The 24,923-nt window shown below is 37.4% G+C and overlaps 1 protein-coding gene across 3 annotated transcripts in view; it reads right to left on the bottom strand.

The window, feature by feature from the left end:
* LOC110656085 (protease Do-like 7) overlaps positions 1–24,923 on the bottom strand; it is a 47,503-nt gene that overhangs the window by 9,588 nt on the left and 12,992 nt on the right. For all 3 annotated transcript variants that reach the window (XR_009151312.1, XM_058153316.1, XM_058153317.1), the window contains exons 7-11: positions 23,799–23,888; positions 23,139–23,204; positions 22,890–22,946; positions 22,729–22,794; positions 21,549–21,656 (exon numbers count right to left, since the gene is read on the bottom strand). Coding sequence is in view for 2 of the 3 variants with exons in the window: in XM_058153316.1 (XP_058009299.1) it covers positions 21,549–21,656; positions 22,729–22,794; positions 22,890–22,946; positions 23,139–23,204; positions 23,799–23,888 (387 nt within the window). In the remaining variant the exon portion in view is untranslated. The remainder of the gene's footprint in view (positions 1–21,548; positions 21,657–22,728; positions 22,795–22,889; positions 22,947–23,138; positions 23,205–23,798; positions 23,889–24,923) is intronic.

Genomic DNA, 24,923 nt, shown 5'->3' with positions numbered 1-24,923 from the left:
ATTTGGGGTTTTTGGAAGGACTCTCCCGCGAACTGAATATTGAAATTTGTTTGATAGGATTTGTTAAAAAAGAGTCTTTAGGATTTCTGTGTTCATTAACATCAGAGGTTGCAAGGAAAGGACTCTCTCCCGACCCTCTATTTTGAAAAGTGAATTTAAAAGTCGTGGATGTTGATCCAAACTCTTCGCCGATCTTCCTCATAATTTCCTCGATCTCTTTGTTGTCTTAACTCCTTTATTCTTCCCTCATAATTTATTGTCCGAACTTCTCTATTCCGGGTTTCGTGTCTTATGGTCCGAATTCGTCTTGATTTTCCGACCTTATAACTCATCGAGCTCACCTCGATTTTAGATTTTTTATCTTGAATTCCGATCTCATGACCTCTTTCCAAGCCAACTTCATCTTCCAACCTCATAACCTATTCAAACCTTTCTACATGGAACCGGACTACCTCTATTTTATTAAAATTTCCTCGTTTATTCGGATCAGAAATTTTCAATTCATCACTTTTATCCGTACTCCTTACGGTATTTACGGAGTGTTTGTGACGCGAACTTTAACTCATACGAAATAAAAAGAATTAATTGTAATGACAGCAATAAGACATGTAAACAATAGGAGACCAAAGATAATTTTTGTGACACGAGTCAAACTTAATGCAACCCTATTATGAAAATTCAGTGTGACAAAGTACCTTCAAAATACTCACGTCATGAACACAAGCTAGTGATATTTATAGAGTGACAAGTTAAACACTTACCTGTAGAGAGCTCAAACAATGGATGAATCAATATTGATGCTCTGCCAAATCTAGAGCTACTAAAGCTGAGGTGACGGAGTGACTTTGAGTTGTAGAGAGCTGAAACAATGGATGAATCAATACCGATACTTTGCGACCTCTGGAGTTGCTAAAGCTGAGATGACGGAGCAACTTTGAGCCGCCGAAGGAGATGACAGTGAGGTCTTAATGACGAATTGTGATTGGACTCTTAAGGTGGCTTACGATTGCCAAGGGTATGGATTGCTAGACTTATAGCTCTAGTGACAAGATCCTTCAGAAACTTGTTTCTAAAGTCTCTAGGAATTTCAAGAGCTTCAGAATGAAGGGTAACAAAAACTATACGGAAATTCAGAGGTTTCTCCACGATCATCTCCCCCCCCCCCCCCTCTCTTTCCCTTCTACAGTATTGTATACAGGTATTTATAGGAAATAGGTACTCAAAATAGAGGGTTAGGATTCCAGCAGGAAGAGATGGAGGGCTTGGATTTAAAAGGACACGATCCAATATCTTAGAATTAAAGAGAATCAAGATTGAAGGTTGGGATTTGGTTCAAAATTTGTGTCCTTCCATTCTTTACTCCGACGATTAGGGATCTTGCCTTACAAAATAGATCCAAGAGCTGGGAACAAAAAGTGTCGAATCTGTTATTTGCTTTTAATCCGAGGGCCTTAAATCCATCCTTACAATTATAATCAACGGTGTAAGTTGAGATGTACTGGGCTACTTTAACCGTTCGAAATGTAATGGCGAAGAGTGCATCCTTACAAATGAAATGGGTGGTGAGGATTAAATCGTACCTAAAATGCTTTAACTGACTAGGATCTGACGGTAGGGAAATTATTCTTACGAATTAAGGGTTATGATTAAAAGTGATTCAACTCCCCGAGCCCTCCGATCTCTATTAGTCATTCCTTGGTCTACCTGATCTCTCATTGTGATTGACTGATCTGAGGCTTATTGTTCCGATCTCTATCCACTTTTCCGCTTCCGGTCTTTTCTTACTTCCCGATCTCTTCCTATTCCCTGATTCTTTCCCAACTCTCCTCTGTATCCCCTCTCCGGCTAATTTTCCATGTGCTACTTCTCTGATTCTAACTTTTCCGGCAAGAATTCTTATCATGATAACCACCTTGACCTTTTTCTGATCGTCTTCTATACCCATCGTCTGAGTATGGATAGTTCCGACAATCAGAGAATTATGAGAGCGTCATCTGATGATGGCGAGAGAACCGGACTAATTTACCAATCAGGATCCAAAATGACTACCGTGCCGATCTCCAATCAATTTACTGGCATGATCTGCGGATCGATCTCGGATAAGGAGACTGCTAATTCCAATCTTGATGTCAGTGATCGCCTCTTGAAGTTCATTTGGCTCCTAACCATGTCAGGGGTCCCGATTGTAGCTTGGTTCTGGTCTATGACATCGACGATGACATCAAGCTTCCCGTAGTCTTTGCCATAGTTGACGAGAACTACCCTCCCGATCTCCACATATCTCTTAAACGGCTTCTTGAGATCGGGAGTGATCCGAACTATGCGAGCAAGATAGGTAGAATGTAGTGTAGGGACATTTGTAATTGCTGATCTTGAGAGATTGCCCAAATGATGTAATCTGGTCTTGAAAGATCACCCAAATGGTGTAACCAGATATTGAGAGATCGCCCAAATGATGTAATCTGATTTTTAAAAATGAAATGAAGTCTTATTTATCCAAAATTGATTCAATTGATTTTTATATTGATTATTTTTCGATCTATGATAACTGTGTCCGATCTGATCCCTAGTCGAATCCCCATTCTACCGATCTTTTGGTTCAAAACCTTATTCTATCTTATCTATGGTCGATCTTCGATAGCCGATCTTACTTGCCCAATCTCTTCACCATGCTTTTGGAATTTTCTTTTGACACATCATTGAAACGGCCAAATTCCGCTAACCGATGCGTCACCTAGGGCCTCATGAGCATTTAATGCTCGGATGAGTATAAATAGGAAGGAGGATTAGCCATTTACACACCTATGCCATTTTCAGATTTTCGGAACAACTTTGACGCTCTCTCTCAATTCTTGCATTCTCCAGCGCTAATTTATATTCTGGTAAGGGTTTTGATCTTTTTCCAATCAGCTCTATCTTATTTTTCGAAAATGAGCGGCATCGAAGGTCAGAGAGTTGGTAGCCCTCCTTCCGTCCATATTTCATGGACATCGGACGAAGGCGATGTGGTCGGGCCAAGTGGGCGATCTGAACCTACCGCGGTCATTATTTCGGTCTTCGATCAGACGACAAGATCTAAACAGACATCGGCTTTGAAGAAAGAGAACCTAACCGCGGACGAACTGCCATCAGTCCTGGGAGAGGCTGATCTCCAGTCTATTAGCCAGGAGTACAATCTTCTGATCGATTCTTTTGAACTCATAAAATGCCATGGCAATCTTCGGGCTGATCACTTCTTAGACGAAATCGACCTGATCTTGGTGTATGAGGAGCAACTCAAAGCGGGGCTCCATTTTCCCCTGGACAAATTTTACAGAGCTGTTCTAAAGTTTCACCACATCTGTATAGCCCAAGTGCACCCAAACTCCTGGCAGACTCTGGTAGCCTTCAGAGGTCTTTGTCGAGCTAAAGGACTCAAGCCCATGGCAGAGGTTTTTACCAAGCTAAAGGACTCAAGCCCGACGAAAAGACGATGAATATTGATTTTTCCAAGCCAAGCCGAATTGTGGGCTGTTCACCGATCTCCCTTCCTCGCTGAAGAACTGAAAAGATCGATTTTTCATACTAAGGAGCAAGGATCCACATGACTTTGAGGGCATTCCAAGTAGTTGGAAATATTTGGCTCCTAAAGTACTAAAAAAGATCGTCCTGAATAAAGATGAGGACGCCGTGGTAATAGAATTAAAGAATCAGGCGACTGTTCGTAAATATTCATGTTTGGATGCGGTTATGGCTAAGCTAAAATGGTGGATGATGCGGACGATCGCCCATGAGGACTATGAGCTACAACTCTCTGACATCATCCCTGGGATCTGTAAAACTCGAACTTTAGGTCTTACACTCTCAATGAACTCACTAACTTATTTTATGTGCAGGTATGGCTGGAGGTGAGTCTGCAAATGAGAGCCGCAAGCGGAAAAGGGAGCTCGCCCGAAAGGTGCGTGAGATGAAAGAAGCTACGAGCTCTCCATCCAGGGTTCAAGAGCAGCCAGCCTCGGAGACGAGGTCATCCCCTCCCAACCTCGACAGGCTGAACCTCCGCCTCATTCGGGTGCAGAGGGGGGGGGTCTTTTGGACCGGTTGCTCGGCCTCTCTCTCGGGGTGCCCAGGTCCTCCTCCAATCTTTGGAAAGGAATCGATCAGTTCGGGGCAATCCCGATCTAGCTAAGGTCCTAGGCACCACCATCTGCTTTCAAGAGGATAGGACTCGGATGGCCCAGGATAGCATCGATAATCTTCTGACCAAAACAATGAATTTGGGCTTGGAGGTTGTTCCAAACCAACAAATGATCCAAGAGAAAGCCCATCTCTTGAGGAGGGAGATCATCAAGGCAGTCCAGGACGCAGCAGTTGCAAAGATCCAACTCTCAGCTACTAATGATCAGATTGTTGGGTTAGAAGATCGGGTGAAATCTTACGAAGAAGGATGGCCGAACTGGAGCAGCAACTTGAAGACACTCAGGCCTGTCAAGCTGCAGATCTCGTTCGATTTTCTGAAGAGCTCAAGGCGAAGGAGGTGGAGGCCCTTGTGAAAGAGGCTGGAGCCTATGTGAATGCTCATAGCAACCTTCTGGCTGAACTGGTGAAGCGCTATCTTGAAGAGGACTTCACCTAGATGGAGAAGCTTGCTTCGGCAGTTGAGGATGAAAGCGAAGAGGAGCATGAGGGAGAGGAGAGAGAGAGGGATGAAATTGAAAATGTAGCTCAAGAGCAGGTTAGGGAAGACCCTCCTACAGAATGACTTGTATATTTTCCTTTCTGAAATGAATTTTTTTTTTGTGTTCGACTAATTCTTGATGAGGTCGGAAAAATACCAAACTGAGTATAGATAAGCATTAATTGGATAAGTTCAAACACAAAGCTTAAGATTGGTCATCAAACATAACTGCTCAAAGGGATCAGCGAACGTTGAGCGCGAAAACCATAGGAAATGACTTGAGACCGAGTTTTAGTCCAAATTTGCTAGGTTCAGGATCACATACTTAGAGATCGGATAAGATATCAACTTGAATAAACGTAAGCAGGTTCTGATCCTGACATTGCCTGAAACTACCCGAAACTTGGGAAGGAGATCGGAAAACAAAATGCAAACTGATGACTTGGCAATTAATCAGAACAGATCAAGTAGACAGAGAGATCGGTTAATACTTAGGGTTTATGTGAGATCGAATTTATTTATCTTCATATCATAACCTAGCATCGGGCAGCTGGCGAAGATCAGGTGGAACAATGGAACAAGATATTGGCTTATAAAATACTTGAATTAATTTTAAAAGTTCGTCCAAAATATGGTGTTTACAATAAGTATTGACATACTAAACAGGTAGGAGAGAAAAGCAAGGAAGTGGGTAATTCATGGTACAAACTGTGATTTACCGGAAAGGAGAGGAACAAGAACGGAGTAGGCATAATCATATACAGGACATTGAAAGATGTTGTAATAGTTGTGAAAAGAGTAGAAGATAGAATTGTACTAGTAAAGCTAGTACTAGAAGAAGAAACAATAAATGTAGTTAGTGCTTATGCCCTACAAATAGGACTAGATAGTGAGAGTAAACAAAGGTTTTGGGAAGATATGGATGATCTAATGCAAAGCATACCAAATGAAGAGAATGTTTTCATCGGTGGAGATTTGAATAGACATATAGGAAGTGATAGGCAAGGTTAAGAGAATTGTAGAAAGAGATGATTCTCATTGATTTCAATTAATCTGTACATGGGTATATATATACAATTGATTCCTATAATTGTGTTCTACTAATTAGGAAGAAATCCTAAATAAGAAATCCTAAATAGGAATACAGAATACAAAATATACAGAGAAATAATATAGTGATTGACTTTCCATAACATAGTGATTGACTTTCCATAACACTCCCCCTCAAGTTGGAGCATAGATGTTAATCATGCCCAACTTGTTACAAATGTAGTCAATCCTAGCTCCATTCAGAGCTTTTGTGAAAATATCTCCTAATCGCTCTCCGTTTTGATGTGTCTGTTGAGATGATCTGTTGAATCTTTTCACGAATAAAGTGACAATCAATCTCAATATGTTTGGTCCGCTCATGAAACACGGATTAGAAGCAATATGAAGAGCGACTTGATTATCACACCACAATTTCGCAGTGGGAGGTCTTAAAACCTGTCTCATCTAGTAATTGAAGTATCCACCTTATCTCACATACTGATTGTGCCATGGCTCTGTATTCGGATTCAGCACTAGATCGAGAAACTACACTCTGCTTCTTGCTTCTCCAAGACACCAAATTTCCTCCAATAAAAACACAATATCCAGTAGTTGACCTCCTGTCAACCTTAGATCCAGCCCAGTCGGTATCTGAAAAACATTCAACATTCAAATGCCCATGATTACCATATAGCAAACCTCTTCCTGGAGCGCCCTTCAGATAACACAAGATTTGTTCCAAGGCTTCCCAATGAGCAACAGTTGGAGAAGACATAAACTGACTTACCACACTAACGGCATAAGCAATGTCAGGACGAGTGACTGTAAGGTAGTTCAATTTTCCTACCAATCTCCTGTATCTCTCTGGATCTTCAAACAACTCACTATCCCCTGCTAACAATTGTAAAGTTGGAGTCATTGGTGTGCTACAAGGCTTAGCACCTAATTTTCCTGTCTCTGTCAATAGATCGAGGACATATTTTCTTTGAGACAAGAAAATACCCTTCTTACTTCTCATAACTTCGATACCCAAGAAATACTTTAACAATCCCAAGTCTTTGGTCTGAAACTAAGTTTGGAGGAAGGTTTTAAGAGATGAAATACCTGCAGAGTCACTCCCAGTGATGACAATGTCATCCACATAGACTACTAAGAGAATTAGACCATCCTCAGATTGCCTATAAAATACTGAGTGATCACACTTACTCTTTTGCATACCAAATTCCTGTACTGTTTCACTGAATCTCCCAAACCATGCCCTAGGACTTTGTTTCAAGCCATAAAGAGACTTCCGAAGCCTACAAACTTTACCCAACTCCCCTTGAGCAACAAACCCAGGTGGTTGCTCCATATACACCTCCTCCTGAAGATCACCATGAAGGAAAGCATTCTTGATATCCAATTGATGCAGAGGCCAATCATATGTAGCTGCTAAAGAGATAAACAAGCGAATAGAAGTAAGTTTAGCTACAGGAGAAAAAGTATTAGAGTAATCAACCCCATATGTCTGAGCATATCCTTTTGCTACAAGGCGTGCTTTTAATCTAGCCACAGAACCATCAGGATTTGCTTTTACTGTATATACCCATTTGCAACCAATAGCTTTCTTACCAGTGGGCAAAGGCAATAGTTCCCATGTACCATTAGCATCTAAAGCCTCCATTTCCTCTTTTATAGCATCACACCGGTGATGAGACAGGTGCCTCATCAACATTAGGGATAGGAGCAGTCTAAAGAAGTAACAAAACACGAGAACAAGAAGACAATTGATTATAAGAAACAAAAGAAGAGATAGGTAAGTACATGAACGTTTACCTTTACGAAGAGCAATGGGTAAGTCTAGATCGAATCATGATCGATGAGTGCAGGATCTCCCAGCAGTAGGCGGTGGATGATCTGAGTCAGGAATCTCCAATCTCCTGGAATAAACATGAACGGGAGGTCGAGTAGGTCTAGAGACAGAAGAAATAGGCTGTGGGAGAGGACTAGACATTGGTTGGACAGTATATATTAAGAGATCATCCTCCTCCCCCTGACTCTCATACACAGATGATAGAGGAAAAAATGGAGTGGACTCAAAAAATGTGACATCTACAGAAACAAGATAACAATTAAGAGTAGGAGAGAAACAACGGTACTCTTTTTGGAGCCGGGAGTACCCAAGGAAGACACATTTGAGAGATTTTGGATCAAATTTAGTAACCTGTGGACGAACATCACGCACAAAATAGGTACAACAAAAAATACGGGGTTCAATAGGGAACAAAGATTTTGTAGAAAACAAAGTAGTATAAGGAATATCCCCATTAAGGACAGAAGACGGCATACGATTGATAAAAAAACATGCCGTAGAAACTGCATCAGCCCAAAAGTGTTTAGGTACTTTCATCTGAAAAAGAAGAGCACGAGTTACCTCAAGAAGATGACGATTTTTTCTTTCGGCCACGCCATTTTGGGATGGGGTATCCACACAGGAAGACTGATGAAAAATGCCATTTTGTGTCATATAAGGCTGAAATTGTGCTGAAAAGTATTCTTTGGCATTGTCACTTCTTAATATGCATGAAATATTAAATTGAGTTTTGATTTCATTACAAAAGGCACAAAAGATAGAAAACAACTCAGAACGATTCTTCATTAAATATAACCAGGTAACACGAGAGTAATCATCAACAAAAGTAACAAAATAACAAAATCCAGTTTTAGATGTAACAGAACAAGGACCCCAAATATCAGAATGAACTAACTCAAAAGGAGATGAAGCCCATTTATTGACTCTAGATACAGAAGGCAAACGATGATGTTTTGCAAACTGACACGACTCACATTCTAGTCTCGATAAAGATCAAATTGAGGACACAGCTTCTTCATGGTAGACAAAGAAGGATAACCCAATCTACAATGAGCTTCAAGAGGTGTTAAGGTCTGGAGCAAACAAGCGATCATGTACATGATTTTCTAGAATGTATAGACCACCTGACTCGCGTCCTCTACCAATAATCAGCTTAGTCGTAAGATACTGAAAAAAACACTGGTCAGGAAAAAAGGAAACAGAACAATTTAAGGTACGAGTAAGTTTACTAAAGTAGATTAAAAGAGAATTTTGGTAGACACAAAGCAGAAGACAAAGAAATTGAGTCGGGTTCGCGATTCAGAACCCATGACACAAGAAGTAGAACCATCAAAGTAATGAGGAAGTGAGATTAGAAAGCGGATAGAAGACTAGGATTACTGTCATGTGATGCATCGCACTGAATCAATAACCCATTTGGATGAAGAAGACACAAGGCATGTAGTGGATTTACTCGACTCGTGATCGCGATGTGAGGAACGGTAGGCTTTAGAGATGCACGATCTTGAAAAAATTGTGCAAAATCCTCTGCAGATACCAAAATAGTTTTCTCAGAGAAAGATACTGTAGAATTCTCTGCTGCCATATTTGCCATCTGTGATCGCTGATTTTTTCTCTGAAGTTGCGGACAATTATATTTTGTATGGCCAGGCTCATGGCAATAATAACAAATGACTCCTCTTGAGTCCTGATTAGAACTAGCCTCTCCATTACGCTGATTACTTCTGTTGCCTGTAATTCCTCCTCTACTTCCTCTTCTATTACCCTGTTGTCCATTTGGATTACGACTAATAAGAGCACTACTGGCAGGCTGTGAAGATTGAGTACTCTCTGTACGAAGGACCCGTGTGAACGTTTCATGCAAAGAGGAAATCTCAGAAGAATCTGAGATTTAGCAGTCTCATACTCTGAAGGAAGGCCTGCAAGAAAACTCATAACAGCCAGTTGCTCCCGTTGGGCCTGCTGAACTTTCACATCAGGACTAAAAGGCAACAATATATTAAGTTCCTCATATAAACTCAACTCAACTCAACTAAGCCTTTATCCCAAAAATTTGGGGTCGGCTATATGGATTCGCTTTTTCCACTCTGAACGATTTTGGGTTAAATCCTCAGAAATGTGTAATGCTTCTAAGTACTACTCTCCTCCAAGTCAATTTAGGTCTACCCTTTTTTTTCTTTCTATCCTCTAGCCTAATGTGTTCTACTTGTCTAACTGGAGCCTCCGTATGTCTACGCTTCACATGACCAAACCACCTCAATCTCCCTTCTCTCAACTTATCTTCAATTGGCACCACTCCTACCTTTTCTCTAATACTTTCATTACGGACTTTATCTAGTCTAGTATGACCACTCATCCACCTTAACATTCTCATCTCTGCAACTCTTATCTTAGATGCATACGACTCTTTCAGTGCCCAACACTCACTACCATATAGCATAACCGGTCGTATGGTCAGCGGTAAAATTTTCCTTTTAATTTATTGGGAATCTTACGATCACATAAAACTCCCGTGGCACGTCTCCACTTCAACCATCCGGCTTTAATCCTATGACTAACATCCTCCTCACATCCCCCATCTACTTGAAGGACCGAGCCTAGATATTTAAAGTGATTACTGTGGGACAGTGCCACTCCATTCAAACTAACTCCTTCCCTATCACCGTTTGGCCTTCACCGAACTTGCAATGCATGTATTCTGCCTTCGTTCTACTTAACTTAAAACCCTTTGACTCTAGAGTACTTCTCCAAAGTTCTAGCTTCCTATTGACTCCTTCGTGTCTCTTCTATCAGAACAATATCATCTGCAAACATCATGCACCAAGGAATACTCTCTTGTATATGTTTCGTCAGTTCATCTAAAACTAATGTAAAAAGGTAAGGGCTTATGGCTGATCCTTGGTGTAATCCAATTGAGATCGGAAAACCTCTTGTGTCCCCTCCCACTGTGCGCACAATAGTAGTTGCTCCTTCATACATATCTTTCAATACTTGTATGTACCTAATAGATACCCTCTTTTGTTCTAACGCATTCCATAAGACCTCTCTTGGAACACTATCATAAGCCTTCTCCAAATCAATAAAAACCATGTGTAGATCTTTCTTCCCATCTCTATATTTCTCCATCAAGCTTCTAATGAGAAAGATCGCTTCCATAGTTGAACGACCAGGCATAAAACCAAATTGATTGAGAGAGATAGAAGTATCATGACGTAGTCGATGCTCCACAACTCTCTCCCACAACTTCATAGTATGGCTCATGAGTTTAATTCCCCTATAGTTTGAGCAACTCTGTATGTCTCCCTTATTTTTAAAAATAGGTACTAAAATACTCTTCCTCCATTCATCAGGCATTTTCTTTGAGTTTAGAATCTTATTAAATAATTTAGTTAACCATGCCACTCCCATATCTCCCAAATACTTCCACACTTCAATTGTTATTTCATCGGGTCCACAGGCTTTACCTACTTTCATTCTCTTAAGTGCTTCCTTTACTTCTAAAGATCTAATCCTTCTAGTATAATTTACATTCTTTTCTATTGTTCTATAATCTATATTCACGCTATTTCCATTTTGACTATTATTAAAGAGATCATTAAAATAATTTCTCCATCTTTCTTTAATGTCCTCATCTTTCACCAACACTTTTCCTTCTTTATCCTTAATGCACCTAACTTGATTGAGATCTTGACATTTCCTTTCTCTACTCCTTGCTAATCTATAAATATCTTTCTCACATTCTTTAGTTCCAAGTTTCTCATATAACTTTTAAAAGGCACTGTGCTCTTGCTTGGCTAAGCCTTTTGCCTCTTTCTTTGCTATCTTGTACTGTTCATATGCCTCATTATTATCACATTTAGGTAATTTCTTATACCATTCCCTTTTTCTCTTCACTGCCTTTTGTACTTCCTCATTCCACCACCATCTCTCTTTTGAGGGTGGTCCATGTTCTTTAGACTCCCCAAGTACTTTTCTAGCTACTTCTCTAATCTTTGATACCATCTGTATCCACATATCATTGGCCTCCATATCTAGCTTCCATACTTCAGACTCAAGAAGCTCATTTTTGAACTTCACTTGTTTTACTCCTTTGAACTCCCACCACTTTGTTCGAGCTACACTATTTCTTCTGACCTTACTTGAATTGTTCCTAAACTTGACATCCAAGACCACCAACCTATGTTGACTTGTTAAAGCCTCTCCTGGAATGACCTTGCAATCCTTGCATAAAGCTCTATTTGTCTTCCTGGTTAAGAGGAAGTCGATTTGGCTTCTATGTTGCCCACTTTTGAAAGTCACTAAATGTGACTCTCTTTTTATAAAGTAGGTATTTGCTAGTATTAGGTCGTATGCCATAACAAAATCCAGGATGCTTTTTCCCTCCTCATTTCGACTGCCAAAACCGAAACCTCCATGAACATTCTCATAACCTTGCCTATCACTTCCTACATGTCCATTCAAATCTCCACCAATGAAAACATTCTCTTCATTCGGTATGCTTTGCATTAAATCATCCATATCTTCCCAAAACCTTTGTTTACTCTCCTTTGTCTAGTCCTATTTGTGGGGCATAAGCACTAACTATATTTATTGTTTCTCCGTCTAGTACTAGCTTTACTAGTATAATTCTATCTCCTACTCTTTTCACATACTACTCTGCGTCTTTCAATGTCCTGTCTATGATTATACCCACTCCGTTCTTGTTTCTCTCCTTTCCAGGTAAACCACAATTTATACTGAATTACCCACTTCCTTACTTTTCTCTCCTACCCATTTAGTCTCCGAATGCAAGCAATATTCACCCTTCTCCTTTCCAAGGTATCCACAAGCTCCATTAATTTTCCTGTAAGTGATCCAACATTCCAAGTACCAACCCTGATCCTCCTCCTATCCTGCTCCTTCCTAATTGGTCTCCTTCTATGATATCTTCTATTATTTTCTATGTCTATCTTGTGTTCTGTTCCACTATTTGTTCTATTATCTGTCTTATGGACTAACTTCTTTACCCACACCCGTCCATGATGTGGGAACCCTTGCTCACTTAACACCACACCCGGGCGCCGGCATGGCGCGTCGCTTTCGGTGAACGCCCTACACCCTTGCATATTTATCACTACACCCGGGCTCCGATGTAGCGCGTCGTTAGTAGAGGACGCCCCAACGTTCCTCATATACCCGTTTAAAATCCATAAAATAAGCCGTGAGAGACTTATCCTCTTTCTCAGCACGGTAGAATGCCTTACAAACATCATAAATACAGGAGATATTCCCTTTACCAGAATACAGAAAATCTAAGTAATCCATCAATTCCTTAACAAATTCACAGTGATTAATTAAACTAATTACCTCACTATAAATCGAGTTCCAAAGCTGCAAAAACAACCGAGCATCCTCCCTTAGCCAAGTTTGTCGTGTATCATCAGTGGGTGGATCTTTAGTAAGGTGATCATCCTTATCAATGCTACGCAAATAGACCCTAACAGTCTTACTCCACTCCAGGTAATTCGAACCATTAAGTTTGTGTTCCGTGATCTTAGTCATCACCGGAATCACATCAGAAATAACATTCTTATTGTCTGCCATTTGTTGAGACAAAGAAAACTAACCGAAACGTTAATCCAAAGTGCATATAGCAGCAAAATAACCCAAAATCACAAATCAAGCAAATACCAAAATAGGATCTGAGAGCCAAACCTCAGAAGTCCTTTAATGGTTATACTGGATCAGGCAACAGCACACAGTGGTGGAATGAGAGGGTTGAGACGACGCCGGCGATGTTGATCGGGGTTGAAACGGCCGGTCGGTGGCCAAGGTCTCTTCTGAGCTGAGTAGTGAGAACAAATAGTCACCCTAGATTGATGACCTGCTCTGATACCATGTAGAAAAAGATGATTCTCATTGATTTCAATTAATCTGTACATGAGTATATATATACAATTGATTCCTATAATTGTGTTCTACTAATTAGGAAAAAATCCTAAATAAGAAATCCTAAATAGGAATACAGAATATAAAATATACAGAGAAATAATATAGTGATTGACTTTCCATAACATAGTGATTGACTTTCCATAACAAGAATGTTCATTGAAGTTTTGGTTTTGGCAACCGAAATGAAGAGGGAAAAAGTATCCTGGATTTTACTATGGCATACGACCTAATACTAGCAAATACCTACTTTATAAAAAGATAGTCACATCTAGTGACTTGTAAAAGTGGGCAACAACTCAACTCAACTCAACTCAACTAAGCCTTTATCCCAAAAATTTGGGGTCGGCTATATGGATTCGCTTTTTCCACTCTGAACGATTTTGGGTTAAATCCTCAGAAATGTGTAATGCTTCTAAGTCATGCTGTACTACTCTCCTCCAAGTCAATTTAGGTCTACCCCTTTTTTTCTTTCTATCCTCTAGCCTAATGTGCTCTACTTGTCTAACTGGAGCCTCCGTATGTCTACGCTTCACATGACCAAACCACCTCAATCTCCCTTCTCTCAACTTATCTTCAATTGGCACCACTCCTACCTTTTCTCTAATACTTTCATTACGGACTTTATCTAGTCTAGTATGGCCACTCATCCACCTTAACATTCTCATCTCTGCAACTCTTATCTTAGATGCATACGACTCTTTCAGTGCCCAACACTCACTACCATATAGCATAGCCGGTCGTATGGTCAGACGTAAAATTTTCCTTTTAATTTATTGGGAATCTTACAATCACATAAAACTCCCGTGGCACGTCTCCACTTCAACCATCCGGCTTTAATCCTATGACTAACATCCTCCTCACATCCCCCATCTACTTGAAGGACTGAGCCTAGATATTTAAAGTGATTACTTTGGGACAGTGCCACTCCATTCAAACTAACTCCTTCCCTATCACCGATTTGGCCTTCACTGAACTTGCAATGCATGTATTCTGTCTTCGTTCTACTTAACTTAAAACCCTTTGACTCTAGAGTACTTCTCCAAAGTTCTAGCTTCCTATTGACTCCTTCTCGTGTCTCATCTATCAGAACAATATCATCCGCAAACATCATGCACCAAGGAATACTCTCTTGTATATGTTTTCAGTTCATCTAAAACTAATGTAAAAGGTAAGGGCTTATGGCTGATCCTTGGTGTAATCCAATTGAGATCGGAAAATCTCTTGTGTCCCCTCCCATGCGCACAATAGTAGTTGCTCCTTCATACATATCTTTCAATACTTGTATATACCTAATAGATACCCTCTTTTGTTCTAACGCATTCCATAAGACCTCTCTTGGAACACTATCATAAGCCTTCTCCAAATCAATAAAAACTATGTGTAGATCTTTCTTCCCATCTCTATATTTCTCCATCAAGCTTCTAATGAGAAAGATCGCTTCCATAGTTGAACGACCAGGCATGAAACCAAATTGATTGAGAGAGATAGAAGTATCATGACGTAGTCGATGCTCCACAACTCTCTCCCACAACTTCATAGTATGGCTCATGAGTTTAATTCCCCTATAGTTTGAGCAACTCAGATGTCTCCCTTATTTTTAAAAATAGGTACTAAAATACTCTTCCTCCATTCATCGCATTTTCTTTGAGTTTAGAATCTTATTAAATAATTTAGTTAACCATGCCACTCCCATATCTCCCAAATACTTCCACACTTCAATTGGTATTTCATCGGGTCCACAGGCTTTACCTACTTTCATTCTCTTAAGTGCTTCCTTTACTTCTAAAGATCTAATCCTTCTAGTATAATTTACATTCTTTTCTATTGTTCTATAATCTATATTCACGCTATTTCCATTTTGACTATTATTAAAGAGATCATTAAAATAATTTCTCCATCTTTCTTTAATGTCATCATCTTTCACCAACTCTTTTTGTTTTTATCCTTAATGCACCTATCTTGATTGAGATGTTGACATTTCCTTTCTCTGCTCCTTGCTAATCTATATATATCTTTTTCCTCTTCTTTAGTTCCAAGTTTCTCATATAACTTTTCAAAGGCCTGCTCTTGCTTGGCTAATCGCTTTTTGCCTCTTTCTTTGCTATCTTGTACTGTTCATATACCTCATTATTATCACATTTAGGTAATTTCTTATACCATTCCCTTTTTCTCTTCACTGCCTTTTGTACTTCCTCATTCCACCACCATTTCTCTTTTGAGGGTGGTCCATGTCCTTAGACTCCCAAGTACTTTTCTAGCTACTTCTCTAATCTTTGATGCCATCTGTATCCACATATCATTGGCCTCCATATCTAGCTTCCATACTTGGACTCAAGAAGCTCATTTTTGAACTTCACTTGCTTTACTCCTTTGAACTCCCACTACTTTGTTTGAGCTACACTATTTCTTCTGACTTTACTTGAATTGTTCCTAAACTTGACATCCAAGACCACCAACCGATGTTGACTTGTTAAAGCCTCTCCGAATGACCTTGCAATCCTTGCATAGAGCTCTATTTGTCTTCTGGTTAAGAGGAAGTCGATTTGGCTTCTATGTTGCCCACTTTTGAAAGTCACTAAATGTGACTCTCTTTTATAAAGTAGGTATTTGCTAGTATTAGGTCGTATGCCATAGCAAAATCCAGGATGCTTTTTCCTCCTCATTTCGACTGCCAAAACCAAAACCTCCATGAACATTCTCATAACCTTGCCTATCACTTCCTACATGCCCATTCAAATCTCCACCAATGAAAACATTCTCTTCATTCGGTATGCTTTGCATTAAATCATCCATATCTTCCCAAAACCTTTGTTTACTCTCACTGTCTAGTCCTATTTGTGGGGCATAAGCACTAACTATATTTATTGTTTCTCCGTCTAGTACTAGCTTTACTAGTATAATTCTATCTCCTACTCTTTTCACATTCTGCGTCTTTCAATGTCCTGTCTATGATTATACCCACTCGTTCTTGTTTCTCTCCTTTCAGAAACCACAATTTGTACCCTGAATTACCCACTTCCTTACTTTTCTCTCCTACCCATTTAGTCTCCTGAATGCAAGCAATATTCACCCTTCTCCTTTCCAAGGTATCCACAAGCTCCATTAATTTTCCTGTAAGTGATCCAACATTCCAAGTACCAACCCTGATCCTCCTCCTATCCTGCTCCTTCCTAATTGGTCTCCTTCTATGATATCTTCTATTATTTTCTATGTCTATCTTGTGTTCTGTTCCACTATTTGTTCTATTATCTGTCTTATGGACTAACTTCTTTACCCACACCCGTCCATGATGTGGGAACTCTTGCTCACTTAACACCACACCCGGGCGCCGGCATGGCGCGTCGCTTTCGGTGAACGCCCTACACCCTTGCATATTTATCACTACACCCAGGCTCCGATGTAGCGCGTCGTTAGTAGAGGACGCCCCAACGTTTATATCATTTGAATCCATATCATAGGGTGGGCAACATAGAAGCCAAATTGACTTCCTCTTAACCAGGAAGACAAATAGAGCCCTATGCAAGGATTGCAAGATCATTCCAGGAGAGGCTTTAACAAGTCAACATCGGTTAATGGTCTTGAATGTCAAGTTTAGGAATAATTCAAGTAAGGTTAGAAGAAATAGTGTAGCTCGAACAAAATGGTGGGAGTTCAAGTGAGTAAAGTAAGTGAAGTTCAAAAATGAGCTTCTCGAGTCTGAAGCATAGAAGCTAGATGTGGATGCCAATGATATGTGGATAAAGATGGCATCAAAGATTAGAGAAGCAGCTAGAAAAGTACTTGGAGAATCTAGAGGACATGGACCACCCTCAAAAGAGAGATGGTGATAGAATGAGGAAGTACAAAAGGCAGTGAAGAGAAAGAGAGAATGGTATAAGAAATTACCTAAGTATGATAATAATAAGGCATATGAACAGTACAAGATAGCAAAGAAAGAGGCAAAAAAGGCAGTTAGTCAAGCAAGAGCGCAGACCTTTAAAAAATTATATGAGAAACTTGGAACTAAAGAAGGGGAAAAAGATATTTACAGATTAGCAAGGAGGAGAGAAAAGAAATGTCAAGATCTCAATCAAGTTAGGTGCATTAAGGATAAAGAAGGTAAAGTATTGGTGAAAGATAAGGACATTAAAGAAAGATGGAGAAATTATTTTGATGATCTCTTTAATAATAGTCAAAGTGGTAATAGCGTGAATATAGACTACAGAGCAATAGAAAAGAATGTGAATTATACTAGAAGGATTAGATCTTTAGAAGTAAAGGAAGCACTTAAGAGAATGAAAGTGAGTAAAGCCTATGGACCTGATGGAATACTAATTGAAGTGTGAAAGTTTTTGGGAGATATGGGAGTGGCATGGTTAACTAAATTGTTTAATAAGATTCTAAACTCAAAGAAAATGCCTAATGAATGGAGGAGGAATATTTTAGTACCTATTTTTAAAAATAAGGGAGACATATAGAGTTACTCAAACTATAGAGAAATTAAACTTATGAACCATACTATGAAATTGTGGGAGAGAGTTGTGGAACATCGACTACGTCATGACACTTCTATCTCTCCCAATCAATTTGGCTTCATGCCCAGTCATTCAACTATGAAAGTGATCTTTCTCATTAGAAGCTTAATGGAGAAATATAGAGATGTGAAGAAAGATCTATACATGGTTTTTATCGATTTGGAGAAGGCTTATGATAGTGTTCCAAGAGATATCTTATGGAGAGTGTTAGAACAAAAGAGGGTATCTATTAGATATATACAAGTATTAAAAGATATGTATAAATGAGCAACTACTATTGTGCGCACAGTGGGAGGGAACACAAGAGATTTTCCTATCTCAATTGGATTACACTAAGGTTCAGTTGTAAGCCCTTACCTTTTTACATTAGTTTTAGTTGAATTGATGAAACATATATAAAAGAGTATCCCTTGGTACATGATGTTTACAGATGATATAGTTCTAATAGAAGAGATGCGAGAAGGAGTCAATAGAAAGCTAGAGCTTTGGAGAAGTACTCTAGAGTCAAAGAGTTTTAAGTTAAGTAGAACGAAAATAGAATATATGCATTGCAAGTTCAGTGAAGGCTGAACTGGTGATAGGGAAGGAGTTAGTTTGGATGGAGTGGTACTGCCCCAAAGTAATCACTTTAAATATCTCCGCTCAATCCTTCAAGTAGATGGGAGATATAAGGAGAATGTTAATCATAAGATTAAAGCCAAATAGTTGAAGTGGAGAAGTGCTACAGGAGTTTTATGTGATCGCAAGATTCTCAATAAGTTGAAAGGAAAATTTTACCGTACAGCTATACGACTAGCCATGCTATATGATAGTGAGTATTAGGCACTAAAGGAGTCGTATATGTCTAAGATAAGAGTTGTGGAATAAGAATGTTAAGGTAGATGAGTGGGCATACTAGACTAGATAAAATCCATAGTGAGAGTATTAGAGAAAAGGTAGGAGTGGTGCCAATTGAGGATAAGTTGAGAGAAGGAAGATTGAGGTGGTTTGGTCATGTGAAGCGTAGACATACGGAGGCTTCAGTTAGACAAGTAGAGCACATTAGGTTAGAGGATAGAAAGAAAAGAAGGGGTAGACCTAAACTGAATTGGAGGAGAGTAGTACAACATGACCTAGAAGTATTACACATTTTTAAGAATTTAACCTGAAATCGTTTAGAATAGAGAAAGAGAATCCATATAGCCGACCCCAAATTCTTGGGATAAAGGCTTAGTTGAGTTGAATAAGTATCGACACATGTTGAGGAAGCCATTTAAAGCAATTCAGGTACTAAGTGAAGTTTTACATTTGACAACAGTAGTCCAAGCTGTTAGTAGTATGCCCTAAAGCATATCATTTTGTATGTATCTTGTACATATTTTATTAATAAAAAGATAATTTTACTTTTCCGTTTACATAATATATTTATGTGTAATTGAAAAGGTCCATTGATATTTTGTTAGAAATTCTATTCTTAAGTTGTTAAGAATATGAGTGATAGTATTTCTAGAACAAAATATCATAAATTGATTCACAATCGAGAATACTTCACAAAGGACATGACTTATCCAAAAAGATTGTAATCATGTTTGTTCCCAAGGTATTTATATGAGATATGAATAAGATGGAGTGGTGAGTCTCATGCCACATAACAAACATGATAGGCACTTATACATGATAAGTAGACCGAACCAGTGACGCTTATGACAAACACATGGAGTTTACTCTTGTCAATGCATTGTCATATATCATATCAGTGCATATGATCTTTAGACCGGAGATAACACAGTTATTTTATATATAGGTGGTTTGAGTTTGATACTGCTTTTCATACTTGTACTTTGTATGGGTATATGAGCATGTATTGGCTCCTACTAGTTATATATGGAGATAGGTGTTGATCAAGATGGAATCCGTTACCCTAAGTAAATAAGGATAAAATCCTATGTTCATTTAATTATTCTTGATGTTTCAAGTTCCTGGCCAGGACAGACAGATTTAGTTAAAAAGGAGCTTCTGATAAGAAAATCTAATTAATCAAGAACTGGAATTAAAAGAGAACATAATGTTCATAGCAAATGGGGTTTGACATTAACCATGACTCCAGCTCAAATTGGGATTTTGTAACGGAGAGATTCAAATGCATGGTAACATATGATTAAATGTTCATTTAAGGTATTCCTTATTACTGATTGGGTGGCCATGGCATACTATGCTAGTTGTCAACCATGGTCTATGAGATGCCTGAAATGATTTAGAGAAATCATTTACAGTAAAAAAGAGTTCTAATGATATTAAAAGTTAATATCATTTCTCATTGCCAATAAGTAATGAGCCTAATAAGTCACACATCTACACAAGCTAATCACCATTTAAAATGTGATTTAATTGATTAATTAAATAGTTTAATTAATTAATTAATTAATTAATTAATTAAAGATCTTTGGTTTGCAATAAGATTGCAAAGTCCCTAGCATGACTTGAAACCAAATCTAGATTATTGGATGTATAGTATAAATTAAATTTATATTTAATTTGATTAAATATGAATTTAATTATGAGAAATTAATTAATGGAGATTAATTAATTCATTAATTTATATTTGATATAAATTGATTTAAAGAGAAGAAACTATAATTTTGGATTAAGAACTCAAATTAAAAAGTAAGGCTAAATTGGTCTTTTCGCATGGTGACACATGGCACCATGAGATCTTGCTACTTGTCTTCCTATGATGGAAGACCACATGTCATGATTTAAATGGAGCTTGACACTTGGCTTCATAGGATTAAATCAAACAATAATAAGATGAGATCTTATGATGACATGTGGCAAGGGAGTTAGCGAGGGTTTGACCTAAGTATATAAAGAAAAGTAATAAAGAAAAAATCACTCCTCTCTCTTTTCTCTCAAGTTGCCGTCACTTTTGGTGTCTCCTTCTCCTCTTCAATTTCTCAATTGATTCAAGGGAAAAAACTTTGATTTCCTCTTGAATTAAAATTATTAGAAAGTATTTCTAACTCCCAATACATTCATACAACCTTCACAAAGCATAAACCCCATCTCAAAATTGGTTGACAAGGCTTGAGAAGCCAATCTAGGGGCTGCCATTGCAACTTTGGTGTGTGCTTATGGTGGACAAACTAGAGAGACAACATTTGGGGTCCTAAGTACATCCTAGGAGTCGGGATTGCATCAATTGTGCATCAAGAGGTTAGTACCTAAAAATCCCTCTTTTAGTTAGGGTTTAATTGAATTAAATGTTAATTCATAATCTTTAATGGCAAATGAAATTTTAATGCATGCTAAAATATGTTTTGGTATGCAATTAGGCATTGGAAATTGATTAGGATCATAAGACACTTGATATGGTGCATGTAACCTTAGAAATAATTTTGAAATTCAAGGTTCTAATGCCCTCTAATCCACGCTTCCACTCCTTCACAAGCTCATATTTAGTCCATATACAGAGTGATTTCTATTAAAAAGAGCTACCCAAACCATTTTTATATGATGAAATTACAATGATCAAACCAATTTGAGTTCTGATTAAAGGATGATAAATAAATCCTAAAGTAAATCTTACCATTATGTTTATTGTCAAAGAAGTGCTACCCCTTTCAATCTGTAATTCAATCTCATTGCCAACGCTGTCATCAAGCAGTGTCTCCAATATCAAAAATTGAGTGGTTACCTTCATTAGAGCAGCGTAGCAATAATGTCAACATCTCAAACTCCATTATGATGACAAATAACCAATCATTTAGAATGAAATATCATATAATATAGTTAGCAAAACCCTTATTTGGATGCATGGAAAATAACAAAATCAGGTGACATGCTTCAAACACCCACTTATCATTTAGAACCTAAACTAGACTGATAAATTTGACAATATTGGACTGATTCAACCATCCACAACTCTACACAAACCAACATGTTGCCTATTATCTTGTCATTGTTTAGTACATTGTTGCACATATAGTATATTATCTCTTTGCAAATCTCAACACATTCTTCTTTTTAATTCTCATAACAATGTAATGCACATACTTAAGAATAATATTGCTAAAATTTCATTTTAAGCAAGAAATCCTTTTACCATTTGTTGTAATACCGTATCACTTAAGAATTAAATTCAGTGCAGAGTAATAAAAATTTGTAAAAGGTGAATGTGTTGAAACTTTTCCTATCAATAGCATTCTATGAAAATAAAAATTTGCATGAATTTTGTTAGAGTGCATGCACCAACAAGTACACATATGTATCTTGTGCTAAAATGTTAAAAAGCTTCTTGTTAATCTAAATTAACACACATGTTCCCATAACAATGTCACCTTAAACCATGATCTACCAAATGATTGAACAAATAAAAGGCAAATCTCAACATTTTTTTCAAAAATAATGAAGTAATTACTCAATAAACTTGATCGGGACAAATTAATTGCATGAAAAAGCAACAAATCACAAAATAAATTTTAATTGAGCATGATACTAGCCATGACTCCTAATGATATTACAAAGCTATTGACTTTGGAACTCGCAAAAAAATATAGAAAACAAAAAGGAAAAATTGAAAAGAAAATACGAGGAGAGAGAGAAAAGATGAATGTGGATTTTAAGTACATGAATTTTGTCATTTATAATGCAATTCAATTACAAAATTAATACAAAAAATATTGCTCATGTTTGAAGTCATTTAGAAAATTGCTTGCTGCAATGAATCAAGAGTTTAAATAAATTATATAATTAGAATCAAAACTCACTTCTCCATTCACACGAACTAGCACATCCCCTGGCTCCAATTGCGTATGAGATGGACCACCTGGGACCTGAAAACTCCAAGATCATGTGAACCAAAAAAACTGCTAAATCTAACAATTTTTAACTTACAAATTATAATATGAAAACACAAAAGTGTTCTCACCACAGAGTGAACAACAAGCATTCCGGTTTCACCTGTTAGAGAAGCTTGCCGTACCATCTATATAAACCAATAGCAAAATAAGCCATTAACCACTATTCTTAACAATCATCCATCAAGATTCACCACAAAGTGAACAATAAGTATTACAATTCACTTAGTGGAGAAGCATGCCTCAATATCAAGCTACTCAATGATAGAATAAACATTGCCATTATTCTTAACAATCATCCAAGAATGAGAACTAGATACCTGCTCTGTTTCAAGTTGAAGACCAAGTCGACGTACCTCATCAAATCCTTTATAGCAAAATGTCACCTATATTAAAAGCCACAATGTTATATCATACAAAAATAAAACCCATAATTCAACATTTAATATAAATAAAACTTTCAACATAAAATTACTTTGAAAAAGCCCATTGTCAAAAACCACTTTTAAGATGTACATGAAACCTTACGTTCCCAGTCTTCCATGAGGATACTTTCTATATAAGAATGTTGAAATGGATCACATTTTCCCCTTAATCTCTTTGAAATGCTTTGGAATGTATTAGAGCACCATTCCTTTCATCAACTTAAAAGCTCAAGTTTGTATATGAAGATCTAAAAGTAGGTTTTATACCCCTAAGACAACTTTTTTTTACAAAAGGCCACTAGGTCTACGCTTGAAGTTTAGACAAGCACATGCCCACTTTCACCAAATTCAATTAGCAATATTAAAGTGGACAATAGTTGGGTTATTAACCTTTAAGTCAAATAGGCTTGGACATCATGTTAAAAAAACTATTTAGCCTAAAGTTTAAGTTAATTAACAAAATAAATATGCCCATCTTTGACCAATAAATTTTTAGCAATTCCAATATAATACCCAAAAAATTAAAAGAAAGATAAGTCTGCAATAACAATGAACCTGAAGTGTACCACGCGGTACAAAAATTGTCTCCCATTTGCTTATATTAGAATCTTTACCCTTCTGGATAAGTTTCAATGTCCTAACAACCTGCAATATAAAACCTAATAGTTCAATGCCCATAAACTACAAAATTTCCTACAAGTCAAAATACCTAACTGAATTAAAGCTTTCATAAGTTAAAATAACCAACCTTTCAACAAATATTGAATATATGTAGAACTAAAATCCTTAATAATTAAACCATAAATCATTAACATCAACAAACTCTACAAGCATGAGATATTCTTCAAAGCACCAATTATAGAGTTGTTTTGGTTTCTCTGAATCTCTATCATTAAAAAATATAAAAAATTTGCATCACTCAACTCAACTAAGCCTTTATCCTAAAAATTTGATCTTTGCTATTTGGATTCTCTTTCTCCATTCTAAATGATTTTGGGTTAAATCCTCGAAAATGTGTAATGTTTTTAGGTCATGTTGTACTACTCTCATCTAGGTCAGTTTAGGTCTACCCCTTCTTTTCTTTCTATAAAAAATTTGCATCACTACAACAAAAATAATTTTAAGAATTACCATATTTTAAAGTGTTTTGTTCAGCTATTGAAGGGATAATTTTTCATTGCTCAACCTTTGATAGTTATGCCAAGCTTGTTTGATTAAAGTTCAAAAGTAAGAGTTGTTGGAAATTGAAACTTATAGCGACCATTGATTTTATTAACTATCTTTTGAAATTTTTTTTGAAACAATATAATTCTTTTAATAGTCACACTAAATTATCCTCTTAAAAATTTTAATAACAAAAGTTAACTTTTCTTTTTAACTAAAATAAGGCCATTTAAACCAAAAACAACTTTAAGATCTATTAGTGCTTGTTTCTTTCTCTAATGTATAATTGTGTAACTCATTAAACAAAATAAACTATGAGATTTATTATATTATATTTAAAAACTCATTTATGTCCATATTGATCATCTGACATACCAATAATAACTACTAACAACGTATCAAATACTTAAAACTTCCATCAAGTACTACAAATAGATGAACCACAGTGGTTTTGAATAACAATTATTACATTCACATAATAGCATTTTGAAAAAGGTAGTTATGTTATTTGATGAT

The sequence above is a fragment of the Hevea brasiliensis genome, chromosome 9, assembly GCF_030052815.1.
Source record: "Hevea brasiliensis isolate MT/VB/25A 57/8 chromosome 9, ASM3005281v1, whole genome shotgun sequence".
In the NCBI taxonomy this organism is placed as follows: Eukaryota; Viridiplantae; Streptophyta; class Magnoliopsida; order Malpighiales; family Euphorbiaceae; genus Hevea; species Hevea brasiliensis.
The sequence above is the reverse complement of the archived record's forward strand: the minus strand, read 5'-3'. Positions and strand labels throughout refer to the sequence as shown.